General features: G+C 37.2%; 1 protein-coding gene across 4 annotated transcripts in view; it reads left to right on the top strand.

Annotated features, from left to right (window-relative positions):
• Positions 1 to 17,645, top strand: part of cobll1b (cordon-bleu WH2 repeat protein-like 1b) — a 54,349-nt gene that overhangs the window by 31,297 nt on the left and 5,407 nt on the right. For all 4 annotated transcript variants that reach the window (XM_084421696.1, XM_084421697.1, XM_084421699.1 and 1 more), the window contains 9 exons: positions 3,167 to 3,374; positions 6,567 to 6,792; positions 6,919 to 6,969; positions 7,163 to 7,260; positions 7,511 to 7,732; positions 8,713 to 8,851; positions 12,616 to 12,844; positions 13,956 to 14,032; positions 16,155 to 17,524. In XM_084421696.1, the coding sequence (XP_084277822.1) occupies positions 3,167 to 3,374; positions 6,567 to 6,792; positions 6,919 to 6,969; positions 7,163 to 7,260; positions 7,511 to 7,732; positions 8,713 to 8,851; positions 12,616 to 12,844; positions 13,956 to 14,032; positions 16,155 to 17,524 (2,620 nt within the window). The remainder of the gene's footprint in view (positions 1 to 3,166; positions 3,375 to 6,566; positions 6,793 to 6,918; positions 6,970 to 7,162; positions 7,261 to 7,510; positions 7,733 to 8,712; positions 8,852 to 12,615; positions 12,845 to 13,955; positions 14,033 to 16,154; positions 17,525 to 17,645) is intronic.

Below are 17,645 nucleotides of genomic sequence, written 5' to 3'. Positions count from 1 at the left end.
TTGTAAACAAAATTACAATATACAGATGTGCTTGAGGAGTGTGTTGGCAAACCTTTAGACACAAGACTGGACATTTGTTGCTTTTTGCAAAACTCTTTATTAGGCCACGCTGCCAAACACGTAGGCTATGTTAATGTTGTGTACCCGTTAACAAATGGGTAGTAGCGCCCCTGACACTGCTCAGATACTGTATCCTCTCTCATGATCTTACAAATCTAGTCCGTTACTTATTCAAATACCACTGTTCAGAGAGTTTATGATGATGTAATCATGTTGCCTACAAACTATTTTGAAAATGGCGCATGTTTGGCAGGATGGAATAAACATTGCAAAAATTACAGCCTGATCATGAGCACATGAAACATTGGTTTACTTGCAGCTGTGTCCGTTTCTGTAGCCCTAACAACCTGAACCGTTATGGATTATTATACTTTATTACAACTATTAACTTAATACAACAATTCTCAAAAGCTGAGACGATTTTACGGAACTTTACTTTTAATGATTATGGTACACTTCTGCATGGAAGGTGTTAATCTCTGAGCCGTGCTGAATGTGAGCTCATGAAGATTCTCAGATGATTGCTGTTATGAAACTAATCAGATGATTGCCGCAGTGAGTCAGCTGGGTGGGGCAGCGTGTTTCTCAGAGCTCCTGCAACTAATCTGGGTTGGTTTGGGGACAAAATGACGTTAGAGTAATACTGCATCTCGTTATGCTGTTTGTGATTATCATTAAACACTTGATCGATTTCAGCAGTTGGATCATTTGCTGTGCTCTTTGTGCCGTGTTTAGGGTCAGGGTGTTTTCTGTCCTCGACGCTTCTCAACTGTTAATGGTGTGCCAGTGGGATTTACTTAAACTTGGCTAAATAGATATAGATATTAATAGCATTACTTGGATATTAATAGCATTACTTAGATACACAACTCTATCTATCTATCTATCTATCTATCTATCTATCTATCTATCTATCTATCTATCTATCTATCTATCTATCTATCTATCTATCTATCTATCTATCTATCTATCTATCTATCTATCTACAGTATCTATCTATCTACAGTATCTATCTATCTATCTATCTATCTATCTATCTATCTATCTATCTATCTATCTATCTATCTATCTATCTATCTATCTACAGTATCTATCTATCTATCTATCTATCTATCAATCTCTATCTATCTATCTATCTATCTATCTATCTATCTATCTATCTATCTATCTATCTATCTATCTATCTACAGTATCTATCTATCTACAGTATCTATCTATCTACAGTATCTATCTATCTATCTATCTATCTATCTATCTATCTATCTATCTATCTATCTATCTATCTATCTATCTACAGTATCTATCTATCTATCTATCTATCTATCTATCTATCTATCTATCTTGTCTGTCCATCTATCTATCTATCTATCTATCTATCTATCTATCTATCTATCTATCTATCTATCTATCTATCTTGTCTATCTATCTATCTATCTATCTATCTATCTTATCTATCTATCTATCTATCTATCTATCTATCTATCTATCTATCTATCTATCTATCTATCTATCTATCTATCTATCTATCTATCCATCTTGTCTGTCTATCTATCTATCTATCTATCTATCTATCTATCTATCTATCTATCTATCTATCTATCTATCTATCTATCTATCTTGTCTATCTATCTATCTATCTATCTATCTATCTATCTATCTATCTATCTATCTATCTATCTATCTACAGTATCTATCTATCTATCTATCTATCTTGTCTGTCCATCTATCTATCTATCTATCTATCTATCTATCTATCTATCTATCTATCTATCTATCTATCTATCTATCTATCTATCTATCTATCTATCTATCTATCTATCTACAGTATCTATCTATATATCGTCTGTCCATCTATCGATCTATCTATCTACAGTATCTATCTATCTATCTATCTATCTATCTATCTATCTATCTATCTATCTATCTATCTATCTATCTATCTATCTATCTATCTATCTATCTATCTATCTATCTATCTATCTATCTACAGTATCTATCTATCTATCTATCTATCTATCTATCTATCTATCTACCAACCATCTATCCATCCACAAATTAAACTGCACTATTTGTGCTTTTACATTGTGTTGCTAAAGTATTATTTCTTTTTCCCGGCACAAACCTGATCTCAGATTTCAGACAATCAATCATCACATTTAATCATTGTTTCAATCTGTTCTTTGATCCCGATCACCTGTATGAAACCTAATTTTCCCTAAGTTCCACTTTTTGCCTGCTTAATGCTAAAACTGAAACCAAATTCAACATAAAGGCATTAATAATCAAATTCTTCACCTGCTTTTCTAAATGTGTGCCACCCAGACTTGCTGGCCTGCTTCTTAGCGGGATTCAATTATTGGCTCTGTGTTTCCAAAGGTTTCTCAGATCCTAGAATTCCAAGAGCAGCTGGAAAGCTTTTTGTGTCATAAGCTGTCTCGAAAGGATTTTCCACACTTTCAGTATGCAATGTGTCAAGCATATAGGTCATAGTTTTCACTGAAGCCTTACAGGAGTCAATGGAAAAGAAACCACATTTGAAATGATCCTCACTGTTTGGAAATGCAGTGTTAAAGGAATAACGAAAAATGAAAATTCCGTCTTTAATTACTCATTATTTACAACAAACCTGTGTGTTCCATGGAATACCAACATATATTTTTTTATAGGGAAGAAAGACTTGCACAATTTCTTCTGAATGCCTCTGTTCACATGACTATTTTGTTATTGTCACGAACACTTGAAAAACAATCAATTGAACTTCCTTGATATGGATTGCCCTGCAGCAAAAGAGCATTAATGCAAATCCTTGATACTTCACAGATAACAAAGCTTGTGTCTGAGTCACATGTTTCCTGGGGGCTTTGGCTTTCATTCAACAACAAAAAAAAAAGAAAAAAAAAAATCTTTCATAACTTTTTAAAACCGTAAAACACAGATGTTTGTGTCCTAAAGGAAAAGTTCACCCAAAAAATTGCATTTTTGTCCCCATGTATTCAACTTCAGATCATTCCAACCCAATTCTATGTCTTCTGTTAAACACAAAACGAGATGTTATCAGAATGATTGATAGCAATTGAAGTCTGCTCTGCTTTTGCATGTTTTTCAGCAAGCCCATGATGGACCTGCTGGTCATGCTTTGTGCAGAGTACCACCTGAACCCTTCTGGCCACACCATAGAGCTCGTCACCACCAACAGGAACAATGTGAAGTTCAAACCCAACGCCCTTATCGGAGCCCTAGATGCTGAGAAGATCCTGCTAAAACCGAAAGGCATGGAAGAAAAAATCAAAAGGACAGGATCACTTATGCCTGAGGTTTATACACCACTGTACCTTAAACATGAATTAAACACAAAGAAATCAAAATTGATTGTGAAACGACTTCAGCTCCATAAGCAGCTCTATAAAAGATAATAGTGTCAGTATTCAGCTCAACACTCTTAGTTCAGTGTTGATCTAATTCAGTTCAATAACAGTGGCAGTGTTGCAAAGTTAATAATTTATGATATTATTTATTTATTTATTTTTATAAATGAAGTATGTGAAACAGTATGCACTATTGCAAACAGTGGCTTAGCACGCGACCGTTCTCTACGACACTAATAGTAGGATGCTAGCGTGCTATTCTGAATTCAACCATTAAATGTTTTAATCAGTATTCATCTTGTAAATAACAATGGCGTTTTATTTAATGCTTATTTAAAAATGCCTTTACTTTTCACTGATTCTGATTCGTGCGCTTACTATAACCACACGTAACAACGTCACATTTGCATAAACGTGCATATGCCCGCCTCCAGAGCAAGACTTTGACATATAGTTATACATCTAGGGCTGCAACTAACGATTATTTTGATAATCGATTAATCGGACGATTATTTTTTCGATTAATCGATTAATCGGATAGGTGTTTTTTTTTATTCAATTTGATTTTTGTTTATAACTAAATAAAACCCTAAATCAGGGTATTTATGTGTAAAAGTGTACTTTAAAAAGTGCAAAAGCCACACATTGAGTTTTACTAATATAATCTTAAATTTTTACATTTTAAACCCCAAACACAAAAGTTTGTCCAGTTTTTAAACAGTAAAACTTCTTTAAATATCCAAAATATAAATAAACAAAACAAAATATTGAGTTGCGCTGCTCATATAAACTTCACATTATGAAATTAGGACACAAACATGTTTGTAATAAGATATTAAGCAGCAGATTTTGAATTCCAATGTAGAATGCGATCTGTTATTTCTTGATAACAGACCGCTGCGAAGTATAACACACCAGAAAAACAGAGCGTTGCTATGGACACAGGATTCTAACCGTAGAGACGGAACGGACTATTTTCTTTAGCGGAAGCAATACAATCATTTTTAAATCAAGAAACTCCTTTTTAAATCAATATTTTGTGTAAAATTATTGATTTATTTGGTGGGTAGCCATGTAATAAGCGGGATTATCCCTTACATAGTAGACAAATGCTATAAAAAGAGAGCGGAATGGAGGTACGCAGCTGACAACAGGCTTGATTTAAAGTACAGAAAAAATTATGTATTACTGCACAAGCATTCGCTGAAAACCACTGACTACAGTGACTAAAAAACAATATTTTACTGCTGCTGTTATTAACTGCCTTTATATTTAGTGCTTCACTTTTGTAAACACCATTTAATTTAACCTATTTCTGCGGTAGCGCTATTTTAATCCATCACTTATGTTGCGAGCGAACTGATTGCGCAACCTGATGCTCGATACAAAATAGATCTAGTGTGACTGTCCCGAAGTTAGTAAACAAAGCTGTTTACACAGTAGCATTGAATTTAAACTAGACTATACCATTTTCACATCTTCATAATAATGAGAATACAGTTTTTGCTTGCCGTGCTGATGTTTCTCTCCGATTACTCTCTGCCATTTCGCGTGACTGCGTTGTCATGAAAGTGACGTCATCAGTAACGCTCCCCGTGACGTGAGCAGACCAACTAATCGACAATGACATTCGTTGACAACGATTTTCATAATCGATTATTATCGATTTTATCGATTAGTTGTTGCAGCCCTATATACATCATGACACCATAGACCCGCCCACTGGCATTCAGTCGCTTAACGGCTGACAGTTGCCTACACTGGATGTGAGCGTCGCGTCAGAAGCAATTAGAAGCCATTATAATCACTGATGCTGTCTACACTGATACCGTATACAGATGTGTGTTCACTCCACGCACTTGAGTCTTTTTCCCAGCTATTTTCCCAGCATCGGAAATAAGTAGATGGTTTATTTTAAATGCATCCCGGATCGCGTTGAAGAACTATATGAATGATGCATTTATATAGCGCTTTCATATGTACTTTTTGTTTTGTAAACAAGGCACAGTGTAATGGAAAGTTTGCAAAGAAACTTTTGTTAAAATATGAAGCAGCCGACTGTATTGAATCTGACAGCAGCTGCATCACAGCCATGAGTAAATGATTTTATAATGCATTGTCTGTAAATGATGGTTTTATTTGGGTAATGTTTTCAAAACACTTGCTCACATGCAATATCAAGCGGGGGTGTTGATACTGTATCCTCTGCAATGACATTAGCCAATCATAACAGTGGCTGTGTACTGACAAGCCTTAAAGGAGCCGCCGCTTAAAAACAGATTATGTTTATGTCAGGATGAAGGTTTAAAATAGTCTCCACGCATATATATTTGTTTTGTTTTCTTTGTGCAAAAAGATGAATTAACATTATAAGTGAACCTCAAGCAACATATAAAATTTTTTTATTTTTTTTAAATTCCATGTCATGACCCCTTTAACAATGCTATCTAAATAAATGCTTGACTGATATTAACTTCTGTTTTATTTGTCACACTGTAAATGAAAGGTTCATTTGTGTGCTCTTGTATTCTTCACATTACAGAAAATACATGCGTAAAATGAGCATATTGTGCACAGTACATACTATATACTTTAGCAACAGTAAAAATCAACCAGAAACATGTATTTAGAAAGTGAATAAGATCCATTTTGATGTTGACTAAGCAGAAAAGTAAATCTTTAAACAGGGTTTAGTCATTTTCATGTTGACATTTGTTCATTTAGTCACGAATAAAGGCATATTTGTTTTATCTAGATGATTGAAAGAAGTAGAGCATGGCTGTACAGCATACTAACAATCCACTTCATAACGGATGACAAACAATATCACATTACAGCAAAACAAAAAAAGCATGTGGCTTTTTATGAAAAGGGTTTATAGCAACAAATCTAAACCAGGGGACCAGCAAACTTCCAACAGGACCACATGATAACTTGAGTATTTAAATGAATAAAATAATATTAATATATCTATTAATAATCTAACCCTAATCTAAATTAAAATGCTAAAAAATAAAAACATCAATCTTTTAATACCAAGCTACCAATATATGGCAATCCCACCCCCAACCCCCCACCCCAACACACACACGCACACACACACTCTTGCTGTACTTATTTTTCTTCTCTCTTCTCTTTCAGGCAACCGTACGATTAGTTATAAACTACAAGAAAACCCAGAAAACCATTCTCAGGGTGAGTCCTCGGGTTCCTCTACGAGAACTGCTTCCGGCTATCTGCGAGAAATGTGAATTTGACCCGCAGACCACAGTTTTACTACGAAACGTCCACTCGGAAGACACTTTGGACCTGAGAAGCTCCCTCAATGACTTCGGTCTGAGGGAAGTGTATGCAAGAGACACCAGAGGTCAGAGCCCAGTGTGTGTTTATGCTAAGTACATTGAAATGACTCAGTCATGCAGGACTGGTTTTCATAAGGTGACATTGAGATTTTCATTATACTGTGCTCTTGGGTTTGCTTCTTTTCTCGCAGTTATTAGCCCTGTAAGTCCTATAAGTCTGCCTCCATCTCCTACTCACTCAGGTTAGTGACAATATCATTACGTTTTCCATTTTAAAAGAATAGTTCATCCGAAATGAAAGTTATTATTTACTCACCCTCATTTTATTCTGAATTCTAAAATGATATAAAGTTGAAATATTGTTTATTTTTGCATGAACTATTCCTTTAAGTAAGACGTGAATACTGTCTAACTACTAAATGCATTAAATCACAGAAATATTTCATCATGGGAGAGAGAAAATCAAGAGGGAGAAAGAAAATAAGCGGACATTCAGCTTATTTCGGAAAGGAAGTAAGAAGCAATCTGAACAGGTGAGTTATGAAATCCTATATGTATTTAACAAGGAACGATAACATGCTTTGTGATTATTTTATTTTTTTGGTGACGTTAAGATAAGGTCAAAGGCATGTGTGTTTTACATTTCTTTGTAAACATTCCCTGAGCACCAGTGGTCATATTTGTTTTATGCAAATTGTTAAAGACTTTACTTAATTGTGATTGGCTCACCGGTGGGACTGGTTGGGAGTGTGCTGACTTACGATTGGCTGTCTCTCGTTAAAGTCTATGACCGTGAGTGCACCGGCATCTCCAGTGCACAGGAAACAGAGGCCGGTCAGCATGAGTTCCTTCAGCACGCATTCACCGATTACATACGATTCCAATACCATGCCCTCCGACATGCCAAAGAAAAGACGAGCCCCGTTGCCACCTTGCATGATGTCGCAGAGCATGCCTAGTGACCTCAGTCATAACCACGGGGCTGTGCATCCCGATGGTAACCAGGTATGTAGCGCTGTTCTGGGATTCAGTTAATATTTACTAGGGAAAACTTGGCTTGAACATGCAGTGGAGTCCAAAAGTCTGAGATCAGATTGAAAGATTCTCATGTAAACAAAGTTTTTGAGGAAGAATTCTGCACTATTCTTAGATAACTAATCAAATGCAAGTAATTGAGTGACTGGTTTTTGTGGCTCTTTGTACTGACGGTCATATGTTTTTCTTCCATTGATGCTCAAAGATGCTCTGTGGATCTTCATAAATCATGCTTGAGAAACATGACCATCAGGTTTTGTTCATGTAGCTCCAGTGCTACTATCATTAATGCAAAAGACACACAATCCAGATACTAACACATTCTCAAATTCAGACACAAATGTGTTTTTCTGATGTGATATTGTACATTTATTTTAAATTAGAAAAAGAACACACAAAATAGCAGATATGTTCACTAGTGGTCTCAGACGTTTGGAACTAGGTGTGCAAAATGCAGTGACCCCCAAAAAAGTATTTGGACACTTAAGCTTGTACATAAGCCTACATGAGCCTTCATTATTGTGGAAGTCTTTTAAAGAAAAAAAACTTGACAAACTATATTTTATCTGTTTGTTTGATTTTATAAAGTTTTGCTATTTATTTTATTTTGGTTTCTATAAAACATATGCACCGACATTCAGACATTTTTAAGTTTCCAAACACTCAAATTGTCGTGGAAGTCTTTTAAAAGAAAAGAGAAAAGATTCGGTAACCTGTTATTTCACGACCTCAGTTCAAAGACCGAGTATCTATGTGTAAACGGCACTCTGCAAATACAATGAGCGGTTCAACCTTGCTTTCACAGTGTTTGTTTTGTTTCTACGTAAACTCGGCGCTGGGTTGAGTCATTTCATCACCTTGTCATTAGGGAATGTGGTTACGTTTTCCACAGCCAAATATTTGGAATTATATGTCACATTTATTACTGTCCCTCTGCCCGCTTTCCAAAGAATACGGCCCCTCTGAGCCGGGGATCCTCGACAGAGTCGTCCTTCAAGAAGTCTTCCACCAAGCGTAAGGCCCCCCCGCCCCCCACCTCGAGCAGCCCAGCCTCTCCTGATGAGACCACGCCGGACAGAGGCATGACAGGTCGGTCTGAAGGCTTTCTGAGAGTATGCTTGTGTTCACCAGCAGTTTCAGGGGTTTTCTCGGCTCATGGTGATAACTTCTGTGCACTGCATCCACACAATCATTACATTCTGATCTGATTCACTACATAATTGAAATTAGTCAATTACTTAATAGCACTTTATGTTAACAAAGGTAATGTTGTTGTTAATTATTGAAACATCTGGAGGCAATTTTTTTTTTGCCATGTAAACAATTGAATTTTTATACGATTTTGCTTTATTATATTATATTAATATAGTTTTCCTACAAAATACTATAGTTATTAAAAAAATTACATTTATAGAATATTACTTTATATATTATTATAATATATTATAGTTTCTATAAAACAAACTATAGAAAATAAAATAAAAAGAGTAGCCAAACACATTTAGAAACTATAACTACAACTGCTATAAATGTAATACAAATGAAGTATAGACTTTATCATTTTATCAAGTTATATTATTAGTTATTTAGAACATTTTATTTTAATGCAGGAACAACCCTGTGTTTATATGAGCTAAGAAACAAGAATTTAGTATCTTGGCTCTTTCATCATGTTTTGTGCTCTGTAATCTGTTGGCAGTGGGTGGAAAAGTAAAAAAGAAAGTTATTATTTAGAGTTTAGGCTATTATTATGTCATTATTCAGAGGATTTTGTGTGTGAAAGGGCTTGATTGAGCACAGCAGCTGTACTTTGAATGGGTGGGCATTTGGGGACAGTGCAGATGGGTCAGTGTGTGTTGCCTTTGACTCTCTGTGTGTTTTGTCTCCACCTAGTGGTTGAACAGACCCATCACCACTTTCTCTGATTTTATCTACAAGGAGGATATAAAAAGATTTTATTAATTATTTGAAAAGTAGCTATGAATCAAATCACCCAATGTTTGTGTGTCTCGTTTATTAGAGTATCATTAGCAAAGCTTAGCAACATTCTAACATCTAAATCTATAGATAGGTCTAGGTTTCGGATCTGAGTTGTGGTGTGCCTGAGTTGGGTGGTGGCTGGGCTGGTGAGAATTTACTAGATGTAATACTCGGTTAAATGTTTGCAGCTGTATTAGTTAGACTCTTTCTCACACTCGTACACACGTACGGGCAAACGGTTGCAAATGGGCCACAGCTGTGGTGTGTGTGTGTGTGTGTGTGAGTTCCTTCTGGGTGTAAACACAAATATGACATTTCATCAGAGGTTTTATATGAGCAAATGTGATTACACAAGCGTTCAACCTGACATTTCCCTGGATGGAAATCATGAGGAATTGGACAATTCTGTTTCCAATTCCATTGAACGTTTGCGGCTCCCTACCGATTATTAAAATACGTTTGAGCATTATATCTGGGCCTGCTTATGAGTTTGACACGGTTTGTCTTTTTTACCAGTTCATTTAAAATAATAATGCATAATCTATCTATCTATCTATCTATCTATCTGTCTGTCTGTCTGTCTGTCTGTCTGTCTGTCTGTCTGTCTGTCTGTCTGTCTGTCTGTCTGTCTGTCTGTCTGTCTGTCTGTCTGTTTGGATTCAGGTTTTGCATAATGTGTTCATTTTAATTCAGTTTATCATAAGACTGTGCACAAGTCCTCTAGGAAATAGGGCATATTAGACATGTATAAACTTAATTTATTATGTAAATCACTTGTTCAGATCAGTTATATTCTGTTGATTGGATTTTTAAAAGATCATAATGACTTGGTGCTTTCATTATATTTTCTGACCCATGAAACAAAATGTAATCTTTGCATCAATATTCACGCTGGAAGCGAGCGATGCAACAAAACCGGTCCTGTTTTAATCCATGCATGGCTGCAAACTTTGCTATAAACCTTTGTTGATTTTAATGGGAGTGTTGAGCATGTCGCTCATGCTGTGTTGAAGGGGTGTACGTCTTTGGAGAAAACTTCTCTATGAAAAGCGGCACTCATAAAAATACATACTGTAGTTTTGTCAAATGCATTTTGTCTATGAAGTAGAAAGTGCTGTCTAAGCAGGGACCGAAATCTTCAGGCAGACTTTTCTCATTGTTCATAACTATACAAGGACGGCCTTCCGGGACCCAGCAGGGATCATTCACTCGGTTTTGTTTCTTACGAGTATATTTTATGAATGCTTTTGCAACTTTTGCTTAGTTGCATTGAGTTTCACAAGGCATTCCCCAGTGCAGGCTGAAGTCAACACTGATTGGGTGATGGCACTACAAGAAGCCCTGAACACTTTACTCTTTACCCTATTAGCCTTCACCCACGCTTTTGAAAAAATCCCAAGAAATGGCATACCCAAACTAAAACAGATATAGTTCATGAACCCATTGCACTAAAAGCATAAGTATGGTCTCATTTGAAAGCAGTTTGCAGTTTATTGTAAAGTCAGAATTATCTTGAATTATTGTAAAGTATTATAATTATTGTCATAATGAAACGTTATTTTTTAAAATAAATTGCTTCAAAGTTTTGTAAAGTTTGTGGTGCAAATTTCCCCATTCAGTCTCATTCTTCCCTGCACACATTCACACCTCTCCGGCCTGGTTATGGCTCTAATTATTCTTTTCATTTGTCTTTATTGTAATTACTGACGACTCTCTATTCACACTGTTTTAATCCCTCATTTATTTGATCAAACTTCTCACTTCATCTTCTTTGAAACGGTATCAAATGCCCTTCTTGAAAAAAGAAACATTTCAGTGAGCTTTACTATTTTAAAATTATTCATAAAAATTTGCTCAGCTACGTGACAGGTGCATCTTAGGGCTAGCTAGCATGTTAGCTTAGCACACTTTCAATACACGACAATTTATGAGATTAAAACCATGTTTTTGCTCCAAACTTTATAATGCAAGTCAAGTGTTTTTAATAACCTTCTGTGATCTGCAGTCAAAGCACTGCCTTTTAGGTAAAACAATTATAAATATTACTCCTCTCTATAGAAATTCGATGTAAACATATGAGAATCTATCAATATTTCTCAAAATCTGCACAATTTTGAAGTAAAAGCCCTTTCATGACGACCGTACAGGAGTTGTTTTGTTTTTTTTCTGAATGGGAGCGGTTGACGGTCATAATTCATATTAAAGGTACTATTGACTCATTTTTTCTTTTTTATAACTCCTGAAACAGATTAAGACATACCTGCCGCTATAAGATTTTCAGAATAAAATAGAGGTCGAATACTGAAGCTTGAGTCTTAGATCTGTTTAATGATGTGTAGTTTTTCGGGGTAATTACAGTCGTTTACGTTAAAAAACAAAGAATGCTTCAGTGCGCCGTCGTCCTCGTGAAGTTTAAGAGGATATGCTTACAGTCAGAAGTTCTAATGACTAAGAAAGAAAATAAATATATAAAGAGCCAGAAACACTTAAATAAGAGCTCAGAATGGAGCAGAGATAGAAGAGCAGCTACAGAAGGGCTTTGAATCTAAGTGTCTGGGAGAGATCACAGAGACGGCTCTCTGGATGTGTCTTGATCTCGCTGGTCTCCAGAGAGGACGATTGAAGAGCTGAATCAGGCGAGAGAAGCGAGATGTCTTAATTAACGCCACTCGCTGAGTCTGAGGAGCAGAGAATCCATATTAACGCTGCATATGCCACATCTCTCTCTCTCTTTCTCTCTATCAGCTGCTCCTGCATGAGAATGAGCATCACTTCAATTTGATGTGGAAACCCCTGCTTCAGTGTAACTGCAACTGTACTTTTTAATATTTAAGCAATTGACTTTCTGCATTTCTCATGATTTTACGCTGCAGAACCAGTGTTGGAGTCTCCTCTGGAGGAGATCAAGGAACAGGAAGAAATGCATGTGACCGGCACTGTGCAGGAGGAGCACCTGGAGGATGACAGCAGCCTAAACCTGTCCGCCGACATCTCTCTGGACTCGGGCCGAGCTGGGACAGCGTCTCCTTCTCAGAGTTCTGAGATTCTGGATAGTGGGACGTCCAGAGACAATCCATCATGTGACCTGTCCACAGATGCAGAGTATGTTCATTAGTAGCTCAGTGCACAGTGTGTTCATTTATATTCAGTGGCAGTTCAAAAATGTGTAATCAAACACTGTATTGACACATTGAAAGCAACGAGAACAAAGCAACCTAGAAATGAAACCTATTGATTCTCATATTAAAGGAGATTTAGGTTTGTTTTAATTAATGTATGTAAATTAGTGCTGTCAATCGATTAAAAAATTGTACGAATTTATCGCGCATTTTCTGTAATTAATCGCGATTAGGGTTAGCGTCAAGTTTTAATTTACATTTAACATTTAAAGTTTTTAATATATTTTTATATTGTAATAATTACACAGTTATCTCCAAATTACTGTAGAAACAACATAAAGACGGGTATTCTAAATATTTGATCAACAGGCGGGAAATATACAGAAATTGAGTAAAGTTATCAAACACTTCACAGTCTTTACTTCATAAATTATAACATAGATCAATCCTTATTAAAGCTACAAAAGTTGTTCAGTCAAGACCAGGGAGTGATTTTCTCTTTGTCTTTTGTTCTTTGATTTACATTAATGATGGACAGCAACAGGTTTATTAGGCTGCTGTCACTTTAAGACGTTGCACACAATATGGTTCTGACACGAATCTGATGTCCTCACTCTTTACTGTCATTTAAGACTTTATTTAACTCATTTAAGACTGTGCTTACGAGGATACTTGAAAAAGCAGGCATTTTGGCATACTTTTGTGTGTTTTTGTCCGTTCAAGTGCGAAAGAGAACTCAATGAAGAACTTTTTGTGCGCACAAGTCATGTGTGTGTCTGTCACACAGACAGGAGATTCACAGACGCGCGCCAGTACAGATTTAATTTTTTTGCGTCTTATCATGCTTGAATGGTACGTGAATGAATGATAGTGTGATCATATACTGTAGCACAGCCAAAGGATGACAGGAAAAAATGGATGCTGCTTTGTGTTTAAATATTTTTAACAAAAAAATAAATAAATCACGTGATAACGCTTTAATTTTGACAGCCTTAATGTAAATGTTTTTAGTTTTTCTAATTTTGAATTAATTGTAGGCAATTTATTTCAATAAATGCGTTCTTTAAACATTACATGGTTTTTACCCTTGACAGAGTAGCTGAAGGCACAGTGAATGGAGAGATTAAGTCGGACCAGGCCGCAAGCTCTCATATCCAATCAGAAGAGAAAGGTAAGCTTCAACTGATGGGTGAGATCCTTCAACACCTCAGATTTCACTCAATGTTTTTTCTTAGTGCAGTGGTTCCCAAACTGGAGTATGTTAATTCTACTCCAACTTAAATAACATTTAAACCGAGCATGATTTCTAACAGGCAAAATGCCGTAGATCAAATACATGACATCCAATCAAATTACCTCATCTTTTCCTGTCAAAACTGACTGCATCCACACAAGCAGCATGCATATGATAAGTTGCGAGCTGATACTGTATGCTGCCTTAGCAAATCTCGCTATATTACTGCCGTTCTCGACCAATATACCTTTGTAAAAGTATTAGCACTTACTTGTATGAAGAACAAATATAGACACAGACTGTGCATAGAGATTGATTTAAGACTCAAACTCTCTTCAGTACAAAAACATAGCCCTTGTGTTCTCTTTTTTAATATTGATAATTTCATACGAGCAAGAATGCAATTTTTCCCAAATATCCACATGATTGCAAATGTGGCATTGATTTCATACAACAAACAAAAGTGTAATAATAAGTGATGTACAGTTTTAACACAGTTTTGTATTGTTTGCCAGAGGTGTCTACAAATACTTCGTTACCTTACTTAAGTAGAAATTTGGGGTATCTATACTTTACTGGAGTAATTATTTTTCAGACGACTTTTTACTTATACTCCTTACATTTTCACGCAATTATCTGTACTTTCTACTCCTTACATTTTAAAAATAGCCTCGTTACTCCTATTTAATTTCGGCTTGTTTTCATTCCGGCTTGTCGTCGTTAAAAAAAAACTTGGTCAATTACACAAACGGTTTAGATCTGAGTCCCGCCTCCTGAATACACATCGCTACACTGATTGGCGTTGTGTTTTCTTTCTAACTTGTGCGAGGCTGTAGTCACATTTTGTTGTGCGAAGCGCCAAAACTCCTCCGAAGGAAACCTAGATGCGGTAAGCGAGGGAGAAATCGGGGCAAATCGCGTCAAATATTGATTTAGCGCATTAATTGCATTTTTTTCCTTACATTACTTTTACTTTTATACTTTAAGTAGTTTTGAAACAAGTACTTTTATACTTTTACTTGAGTAAAAAGCTTGAGTTGATACTTCAACTTCTACAGAAGTCTTTTTAAACCCTAGTATCTATACTTCTACCTGAGTAATGAATGTGAATACTTTTGACACCTCTGTTGTTTGCTTTATTTTGCAACAAAATAATAGATCCAACGAAAGCCACAGCAAAGCTGCAAACACAACGGTGTTTTGTGAACGAATCTGCGGCTTCAAATGTGAATCGCGAGAGTCAATGATTCAATGACCCATTCATAAATTCAGCCACTTGCTTCATTACTGAATGAATGAATGACTCGATGGGTCACTCATTAAGACAGTGACTTACCACTACCTACTGGTGGTCTTAGTTTAATATTTAAAATCTTTGGCTTTGGCTTTCCTGTAGCTCAAAGAGTAGAGCGTTGGCGCTTGCAACGCCAAGGTCATGGGCTTGATTCCCAGGGAAAGCAAGAACTGATAAGAATGTAAATGTGTACCTTGAAATGCAATGTAAGTCGCTTTGGAAAAAAGCGTCTGCCAAATGTATAAATGTAAATGTAAAAGTATCACTTCGCTTTTACCATCATTGCATATTTATTGAACTTTTTTTTATTTAAACCATTATTTATTTTATGTAGGTATTTTATAAGAGTAAAAAAATGCACTGGAAAATCAATTTAAATGGGCAATTATTGACCCTTAATGGACAAGGTGTAGAAGGATGTTAAATGCTTCTGGGGGTACGACACTGTGAAAAGTTTGGGAACCACTGCCTCAGTGAACTTTATGCGATTGTTATTCATACTTTAATATCAGAATGACTCGTTTTGGCAGCTTAATTTCAATAAATGCTCTGGTTGGACTGAAGTTAGGGTTGAACTGAAATTTACAGTAATACAATGAACTCTTTAATCTCAGTAGTTCTCAGGAAAATTTGATTCCTCATGACACAATCCCTATTAAAAGTCATAAGAAAGCAGTTTGATGTGCAATGGGCTATGTATTTCTGTAAAACTCTAGTGACAAAATGAAAGGCTTCGATGCATGACTTTGTTTTCTCTTTTTGTAGAGCCCCTGGTGGAAAAGACAGAAGAGGCAATTCAGCCGTCTGAAAGTGTCCCTGTTCTGGAAAAGGTTTCTGCGAGCACCACAGAGAAGCCTGCGTCTTTGATCAACACGCTTCAAACATCTGAATGCGGCGTCCAGACTTTGCAAGCCCAGTTCTTTGATTCAGACACGGTTGCGGCTTCCCCTGAGCCCAGCCGTTCATCTCGCTCTGAGAACCAGATGCCTGAAACCATCCCCAATACTGTCAACTTCACTCACACCGAGACCCACATGCAGGCAGAACCCCAACAACCTTCTAATAAGCCATCGAGCTTATGCACTGAACCCTCCATGGCCCCGTCTACATCCTCAACAGGAATAAAGCGAGACATGGCCACTTCCACAGAAGAGCTGCAAGTTCCTGAACCACAATCACCTGCGATCCAACCATCTAAGGACTTGACATCTACACCAGCCTCTAAAGCAGGAAGCGTCCAGTATATTGTAGATGCCGAACCCAAGCCAAAACCATCAAATGAGCTCACCCGTGAATACACGCCCAAAGTCGGCATGACCACCTACACCATCGTGCCTCAGAAATCTCTAGAAAAGCTCCGTTTCTATGAGGCAGAGTTGACTCTGGAGCCTAGTGTGGACTGCAAATCTGAAGCAAAGTCTCCCTCCAATGGCACGGTTGCTCTTAACGGCCATCAGAACGTCTTTGCGCAAACTAGTCCTTGTACATCACCTCCAGCAACCGCTTCGTCCCCAGTAGAAGAAGGAACCGAATCCGCAGTCAAAGACAGGAAAGTTCCACCTGCAACAAGACCCAAACCAGCCTCTTTCCGCCTGCCGCCGCACAAACGATCACCCGGGGATTACGTGATCTCCGCGGTCGTACGCAGAGCGAGCATCGGCAGTAGCAGTAGTAGCAGTAGCTGCTGTAGCAGTCCTGCAACCCGTCCAAAAGAAGCCACAAGCGGCCCGCAGTTTGATGCGTTTGTTGCGCCGGACATCTTCCCTCCTCCACCACCACCAGTCCAATGGGAAGATGAAGAAAATGCAAGAGCGAGTAATAAACCTCTACCTCAGAATACAGAGGTTGACGGTCCGCGGCCCAAATCTTCCCAGTTTCCACCGTTGTCCTTTCTGCCCCATCAGAAGAGTCTTCCCACTAACCCCACACCTTCACTGAGTTTGGAGAAGTTGAGAACCTTTGCTGCGCCCAAACCGTACTCGCCCTCAACGCCTTCTCGCTTCGCTCAGGCCGTGTCCTCTGCTGTGAAGAGGACCCACTCTCTGTCCCATCATGCCCTGGGGGAGTCACCACGCACACATCCTCTCACAGCACAGAGATCCATTAGAGAATCGCCAGAGTCGCCGACGAGCACTGTGAGTACAACCTCAACATCAACGGTTTGTTGGTTTTTGGGTCAATCTTTTTTATCATAATTTTTGAATTATTAGTATTATTATATTTTAGGGAAAGTAATATTTTTATTATACATTTTAA

The sequence above is a fragment of the Rutilus rutilus genome, assembly GCF_951802725.1.
Source record: "Rutilus rutilus genome assembly, chromosome: 10".
NCBI classification, from domain to species: domain Eukaryota; kingdom Metazoa; phylum Chordata; class Actinopteri; order Cypriniformes; family Leuciscidae; genus Rutilus; species Rutilus rutilus.
The sequence above is the reverse complement of the archived record's forward strand: the minus strand, read 5'-3'. Positions and strand labels throughout refer to the sequence as shown.